The 8,092-nt window shown below is 35.6% G+C and overlaps 1 protein-coding gene across 2 annotated transcripts in view; it reads right to left on the reverse strand.

The window, feature by feature from the left end:
* Nucleotides 1-3,696, reverse strand: part of LOC107852285 (armadillo repeat-containing protein 6) — a 33,376-nt gene extending 29,680 nt beyond the window's left edge. The window contains exons 1-4 of one of the 2 annotated variants that reach the window (XM_016697349.2): nucleotides 3,396-3,696; nucleotides 2,930-3,229; nucleotides 923-1,206; nucleotides 129-257 (exon numbers count right to left, since the gene is read on the reverse strand). In XM_016697349.2, coding sequence (XP_016552835.2) covers nucleotides 129-257; nucleotides 923-1,206; nucleotides 2,930-3,229; nucleotides 3,396-3,543 — 861 coding nt within the window. In that variant the 5' untranslated portion in view covers nucleotides 3,544-3,696. Of the gene's footprint in view, nucleotides 1-128; nucleotides 258-922; nucleotides 1,267-2,929; nucleotides 3,230-3,395 lie in introns of both variants that reach the window. The other variant, XM_047399028.1, reaches the window with a different exon arrangement.
* Between the last annotated feature and the right edge of the window lie 4,396 nt (nucleotides 3,697-8,092).

Genomic DNA, 8,092 nt, shown 5'->3' on the forward strand with positions numbered 1-8,092 from the left:
CCAATAGATGCAAGTATGAATGCTTATGAAAAATGCAAAGTATATAATCAACATATTCCTCATCTCAAAAAAATAATCAACATATTCCTTGTGTCTTCAAGTTATTTCATATATTATTCAGTACTTACATTAACAGCAATAGCCTTCAAAGCAACAGTTGCAGACACCAGACTAGGCGCCTTAATCCATACATGAAGTGAATCAACAAGTGCTTCAACAATTCCTATTTTCGCGAACCTTCTGGCATACCCATAAACCTACAGTTAAGAACAAAAACATTTACAGAAAGTCTCACTTTTAAAGAATAACAAATAATAACGAAAACTGGTCAAAGCAATTTGACATTTTGGAGGATCTGACACGGGTGTGGCAACATTTTTGGAGAGTCTGCGCAATTTAGCTTCACAGTACGTTCTTGGTACTATATTTGGTAAATTTACCTTACTTATCAAAAGAAGAACAAAAATTACTTTTAAAAGGAATTCTCAACATGATGGGAGACTAGCATACTGAAACTCTTATTCAGGTGATATAAGCAGGGTTGTCCAGAAATATAGAATAGTGAGAAATCTTCAGGCTTTTATAGTTCATGTGGTGAATGCCTAAATTCCTTTGGTCAGAGATGATTGATTGACACAACCATACAACTTGAACAACTACTCACCCAGTAAAATAAAGTAGTGTTTTAGGGAACATTATTACAAAATTGTCCAGGTCACAGGTCATATATATCTTGTTCAGTCAAAAATTAGCCTAATTCCGAACTTAATTGAGGAACAGAATAGGTTGCATGAATCTGTCCATGTCAGGAATTCCAATGGTGACAAACTCTGGATTACTTAACTGTATTATGGTAACAGAATTCGAGTTCTGATTAGCAACAAACATCAAATAACAACAACTACTACAAATGTTTACTTACTTCAGAGGCCACAACACGATTATCATCAGATGTTAGCAGGACTCGTACAGCATCATATAAATAAGGAATGCTCCCCCTACTAAATTCTCTTAAACATTGAAGAATCAGTTCATCAATTTTCAAGTTCATAAATGCCTCCTTGATGACCTCATTACCAGTTGCAGCGGCAGAAACAACAGAAAATCCACTGTTCAAGATGCTTAAGTTTTCTTTCCTATTGTTTAGGATATTCATAACCAACTTTGGACCATTAGTCGCCCTAAATATTTCAATGCTCTGTAGATCTGCACATGATACAATCATGAATACAAGACATTTTCCATTGATGATATCAACTCTTCCATCTAGACATATGGGCATGCAGAATTGTCAAAAATGTTCAAACAAAATAATACGAAACTCAAATTGACATGCAAGGAGTATGATATCCCGTTCGATTTGACTGATTTAAAGTAGTTGATGAGTATTAAGTGCTGAAAAATACGTTTAAGTACCAAAACTAATTGAATAAATAAGAAGTTAGTTTATGGATAAAAGACCTTAAATTGATACATAAAATTGAAGTGCTTAGTATAAAAGTATCGACAAGCATTTATTTCTATTAAAATGACTTAAATGCCCTAAATGTTGTTTACACTAATAAAACATGATTTTTTACAAGAATTTAAATTTCAGATTGATTCAAATATAAAATTATTTATGTTTCATTTTTGCTGATAAATACAAATTATTTGAGTAAAATTTATACATAAAAAAAACGTAAATAACACAAAAAATAAATGCATAAAAGAAACAAGCACTTTTTGATAACCAAAAGACAAGAACAAAAAAAAAAAAGAAACAAGCACTTATAATCAATGTTGATAGGATCATATTCTAAACTCTTCAGTGTCATTTCTTTCTTACTTCTTTTGCTTTCAACAAATGTATAACATACAAGTCCTTAAATTCAAGTAGCGCAAAACAAAATCCTTTAACAGAAAAATAATCAGATTTCTTTCGATGTACAGAACTTCTTAAGAACCTTGTTTGCTCTTGATGATGGCTGGGCTATGAAAGAAAATATGTAAAATGTGAGGGAGCAAACTCATGCCCAGGGTTAGGGATTTTATTTCATTAAGAATATTTTAGGGATTACGAGATAATATTAGGGATAAAATAGTAAAATGTCAAACCTAAAGTGCTCATAACCTGAAAAATCATAAGTTGACAGTAATGAACTTATGGATTTTGGCTTATTTTGGTTTATAATCCCTTGACTTATAAGTATTTTTAATTTTATCATATGCGTAGATAAGCTGAAAAGTTTTAACACCCTCTGAGTCATGTGTGCCATTTCATAACGAACAGCAAATTAGGATCTTGAGAGATTTCCTTGTTTTTAATCATTATGATCTTGAGAGATTTCTACATCACAAGTTTCAGGATAATACACCATCCACTATGCATAATCATTTCATCTTCTAAACATGCTAGTGATGCATGAAAGGTGTACATAAATGCTGATAGATTTGCAACAAAAGAGCCCTAGTGGTCAAAATAATGTACTAACAAATAATACTTGAGATGAGTAAGTATGAAGTGGGATTTGCTTTCTCCAAAGAACGATTAGCTCAAAAGCCTTCATTTTCTTTTCGTGCTAGATGCATGCCTACAGTAAATTACAACAGGTGTACGGAAATAAAAGGGATACAAAATGGACAAATTTAAACAAATTAACAGCAGTCCTAGTAAATCGCCAAAATTATAAGTGTTTCATTGAAAAAAAGATCTGGAAACTGGTTTCACTGCCAATATAAAATACTAAAGACACAAGTATATGTGCTGAAAATCTGACAGCGTATGACTTAGAAAAAGAACAAAGGATGTATTTCATCAAGAATCTCACTATGTATTATTTCTTCATCTTTAAAGTAACAAAATCCCCAAACCCACAGAACAGATCAAATTCCAACAACACTCATTCCCTCAAGAAATATTATTGTATACATAATATATGTGGCATACCATGAAGTAATGAAGCCAATGTATTGAGTGCTGAAACAAGAGCTTGATTGAATCCGCTCCCAAGTTTACCGCATAGCGAACACACCAATTCTACAGCACCATTTTTCGATGCTATAGCAGCATTTCCTGGTGCATCAACATTACAGACAGCATTTAATTTATCTAACCACTCAACTATTTCATTCACATCTTTCTCATCCCTGCCTTCCTGCTTCCAATCACGATCCAATTCCTTCAGCCTCTCAAGTGATTGAATTACTGGATTTTCCTCCCCCGAACCCAAAATGCTAGACACGATCCCTGAGTGTGGACATGAAACAGATTGAAGTAAGATTTAGTGAGGAAAAGGAAGGGAGGAGGGAATTGAGTCCCTTATTGAAGTTTAGATAATCAAACTATAAAAGATGAAAGTGTTTACTAAACGAATAGAAAGGAATAAATTAGTCGAAAGGCAGCAGAGAGATACCGGAGAGATCAACATCTTGGAGAGTTAGGGTTTGAATAGCGTCTTCAAGGGCTTCAGTGGGGTCCATTTCAAGATCTTCAATATTTTCCTTCACCAATTCATCGAAGGCTTCTTGAGATATTGTACGCACGGATTTTGGTGGGGCCATATTCGCCGGCCACACAAATCTGCATATACAATCGGTGAGAGGGTGATCACCGGCAGTGTAAGTTATATCTGCTAGCTGAACAAAGAGGTGGAAAGACTTACTTTACTTTACTACTGTTAATAACAGTTTCACGCTCTATAATTTTATTATATTATTTTTAATTAATTATTTTAAATTATTTATATATAAAAAAAATTAATAATACTTAATTAAAAAAATATTATTACTATTAATAATAAGAGTAAAGCAGACAACTCTTTGTCAACATATCTGCTTCTTTGTTTGCTTCAGCTGCTCCATGATTTTACTATATTATTCTTAATTAATTATGCTGAATCATTTATATATAAAAAAAAAAAATATTGAACTAAAAAAAATATAAAATAAACATTTATGATATGTTTGTTCAGCTGTTTCAATTATAGTTTTATTATATCACATTAAATTAATTATTATAAGTCATCTAGGTATTAAAAAATTAATAATATATAATAAATAATAAGATAGATATAAATGGTAAATTAATTCTTGATGTATTTGTAAGCAATAAAATTTTATCCATACAAAATTCGGATAATATTAAATTTAAAATATATTAATCCCAAATAAATATTGTGGATTAATGTAATTGGATTAGTTATTTAAATCCAAACATATATGGATTTAATTAAAGTCCAACCACAATTGGGTTAATCCATTAATTTGGGTTAAAAAATGACTAACTAACTTTATCAAGCCCAAAATGTCATCATATTAATTTGGGACAGAGTTCACTTTAGCAAGCCCAAGATGTCATCATATGACAAAGGTTCAATTTGGTGCCACATGTCAAATGACGTGGAATGCCAAGTCAAGCGAAGGAGCCAATGGGACCATGCCACGTGTCAAAATGATGCAGTAAATTAAAAGCCCATAAGAAATGTCATGTCAAATCTGATTTGCCAAAGGAAGTTCATGTTTATCATGATTTTTTTACTTCCTACAACTATAAATAGGAACCTCGTAATTCAGAAAAGGGACCAACAAGTTTAACAAGAATCAAGAGAGAGTTCATGGATCAAAGCAACAGATTTCTCTAAAAATTCAAGAACAAGCTCAAGAGTTCAAGGTTCAAGAACAAGCTCAAGATTTCAAGATCGAGAGTTCAAGGTTCAAGAACAAGCTCAAGATTTCAAGAACAAGTTTAAGCTTCAAGATCAAGACTACAAGATTCAAGAACATGCTCAAAGGCCCTTGAAATCAAGTACAAGTCGAGATCAAGTTTATCAAGTCTTCAAATCAAGTTCAAGATCAAGATCAAGACGGCAAAATTCAAGAACAAGCTACTAAGCCCTTGGATTCAAGCACAAGTCAAGATCAAATCCGTCAAGTTCAAGTTAAAGTTCAAGATCAAGCTCGAAGCCCTTGAATTTATAGTTGAAAAAGCGAATCAGAGGAATCATAGAGATTGTAACACTCACTTATTGAAATCAACAAATCGATTGTTGCAGTATTTTTCTTGTCTCGATTATAATTTTTGGTCTCGAGAATTTTATTGTCCAACAGTATTAAATTAATAGGACATCCAAGAAGATCAACTCTCAATCAACTGCTTCTAAGGTTGCTAATTCAAGGTTCTCTGCTGAAGTGAAAAGCATCCTTAGTGTTAGTTTCGGAAGTTTAGGACCTGTCACGAGGAGCAAGACAGGCTTTCTAGGACAACAAACACATCTAGTGTCATCTGCGCCAACTCTAATTTTTGAATCTTCAACCCCAAAAGGAACGAAGTCCAATATAAGTGCTTCAGAAAGAGAAAGTAGTGTCGCGGAATCGCTTAAGAAGACTCTTGCTCTACTTGAGCATTCTGGTTCTAAATACTCTGGCGCAAAGAGCGATGGTCGTTCAACAAACGCATCATCTCCACTTACACCACATAAGTTAAGCACTTCGAAGATCAACCTATGTGATAATCCATGTTACTCTCCGACGTCTAGTAATCATACAAGCAATGGTAACTGATGCCTCGTCTATGGAGGAGCAGCTTACGAATCTGACAAGGCAATTAAAGGCCTGACTAACTATGTTCAGAATCAAGAGGCTGGGATTAATAAGATAGTAGATAGGGTGGAAGACTTTATAGATGAAGAACTACCCATGCATCGAAAAAATCTCCAGAGGTTCATGAGATAGAAAATCCCGTGAAACAAACACCACCGACTAAAAAGGTACAAGTTTCTGCTAAAGGAATGATCCCGATTGGGCAATTGAGGGAATTTATTGAAGGGACCCTCAAAGACAAGTATGATGTTGTTACCAAGTTTTCCCTTACATATGCCAAGCCCTACACTACAAGAATAGATAGCCTCAAAATGTCTGCTGGCTATCAACCCCCCAAATTTTAATAATTTGAGGGAAAAGGTAATCCGAAACAACATGTTGCACACTTTGGCGAGACATGTAATAATGTTGGAACTTACGATGACTATTTTGTCAAACAGTTTGTTCATTCCCTAAAAGAAAAACGCCTTTGATTGGTATAAGACCTCGAGCCTAACTCTATCGATAGTTGGGAACAATTGGAACACGATTTCCTAAATCGATTTTATAGCACAAGGCGTACAGTGAGCATGATAGAGCTTACGAATACTCGGCAAAGAAAAGATGAACCAGTCATTGACTTCATCAATCGATGGAGAAATGCTAGCCTAAACTGCAAAGATAGGCTCAGCGAAATTTCTGCAATAGAGTTGTGCGTCCAAGGAATGCACTGGGAGCTTCTCTACATCATGCAAGGCATTAAGCCTAAATTTTTTGAAGAGTTAGCTACCCGTGCTCGCGATATGGAGTTGAGCATGTCTTCTGCTGGAAAGGAGGCAACGCCTATTCACGACCCGAAGAGGAAAGGATAAGCAGGAACCCAAAAGATGGGGCAAGTTTGTTCCCAAAAATGAAAATAAAGAGTCCATGAATGTTGATGTGTCTCTTGTGAAGGTCACCACAAAGGTAAGCAAGAAGCAAAGTGTGAAGATAACTTCTGAAGCATATCCGAATAAAAAAACTTCAAAGGAGATGCAAAAAAAGGAATATCCCTTCCTTGATTCTGATGTTGCTGAGATTTTTGAAGAACTCCTTGAGCATAAGCTCATTGAACTTCCAGAGATGAAGTGTCCCAACGAAGATGGAAGGACCGATGACCCTAATTATTGCAAATATCATAGGCTCATAAGTCATCTTCTGGAAAAGTGTTTTGTCTTTAAAGATAAAGTCATGCACCTAGCAAAAGAAAAGAATATCTTCTTTGACGGTGAGAGAACCAGTTCTCATAAAATGTCTATTACTTTTGGCTCGCTCGACCCAATCCAAATATGTGTCGAAGAGCATAATGAGAAAATATTAGAGCCTGACAGGTCTTCAGTTGATGAAGGCAATGATGAAGGTTGGACTCTGGTGACGAGGCGCAAACGCAGGAGAATGAGTCTACGAAAGGAGTCGTCCAACCAGCCAACCAGAAGGAGAATGGTAAGGAAACCAAGAAAACAGAAGTTGGTTGAATTCCCAAAGAAGACGAGGGTGATGAAGCTTCACCACCAAAAACCTCGGCATCTAGTGACTTTAAAGGAATTCTTATCGAGTTGGTTTCAGACTGCCTAAGTCAACCTTGAGGCGTCTTGTTTTAATACCGCCAAAGAGGGGGCAAAGGGTGAGAATCTATCCATAGAGGTTCCTTCACCTTCCGAAAAGTTTGCTGAAACTCTTGGCGAAGAGGCACATATGTGTGATACAAAAATCACATTCACAAATAACGATCTTCTGCTTGGTGAGGCCCTACATAACCGTCCTTTATACATGGTGGGTCAAATTCTAGGAAAGAAAATCAATAGAATCTTGATAGATGAGGGATCTGGAGTCAACATCCTGCCTATCCGCACGATGAAGGAACTTGGCATCGCTACTAGTGAATTGGACGAAAGTCGTATAATGATCCAAGGCTTCAACCATGGGGCCCATAGGGCCATGGGATATATCAAATTGGGGATTCGTATAGATGATTTTCAATCAAACCCATTGATGCATGTAATCGATGCCAAAACTTCATACAATATATTACTTGGTAGGCTTTGGGTGCACGGGAACAAACTTATCTCGTCCTCTTACTATTAATGCTTGAAGTACCTCAAAGGCGGAGTGGAAAGAAAAATAGTTGTTGATGACAAGCCATTCACTAAAGCTGAGTCACATTTTACCAATGCGAAATTCTACTTAAAGAAGCATGTTGTAGATGAGAAAAGGGTTGATGATGTCACCAATACCAAGTGTGATAATCTTGTAGCCAAGAAGGCCATGGTGACTATTGAAAAGGTCGCCACCAAGAAGCCTCTCTCTACTTTAAATGAAGAAAACGTCGCTCCTATGAAAAAGAAGGCAACTCCTGTTCTTCGCTACGTGCCAAAGGTAAAGAAAGAGAAAGATCACTCATCTGATGCCCAAGATAATGTGCTAAATGGGCTAACTTTACCTATTAGGAAGATTGATACGATAAATCCATCCTTAAGGCTAGCTGTGGCTCAAA

Source organism: Capsicum annuum, chromosome 11 (genome assembly GCF_002878395.1).
Source record: "Capsicum annuum cultivar UCD-10X-F1 chromosome 11, UCD10Xv1.1, whole genome shotgun sequence".
NCBI lineage: Eukaryota > Viridiplantae > Streptophyta > Magnoliopsida > Solanales > Solanaceae > Capsicum > Capsicum annuum.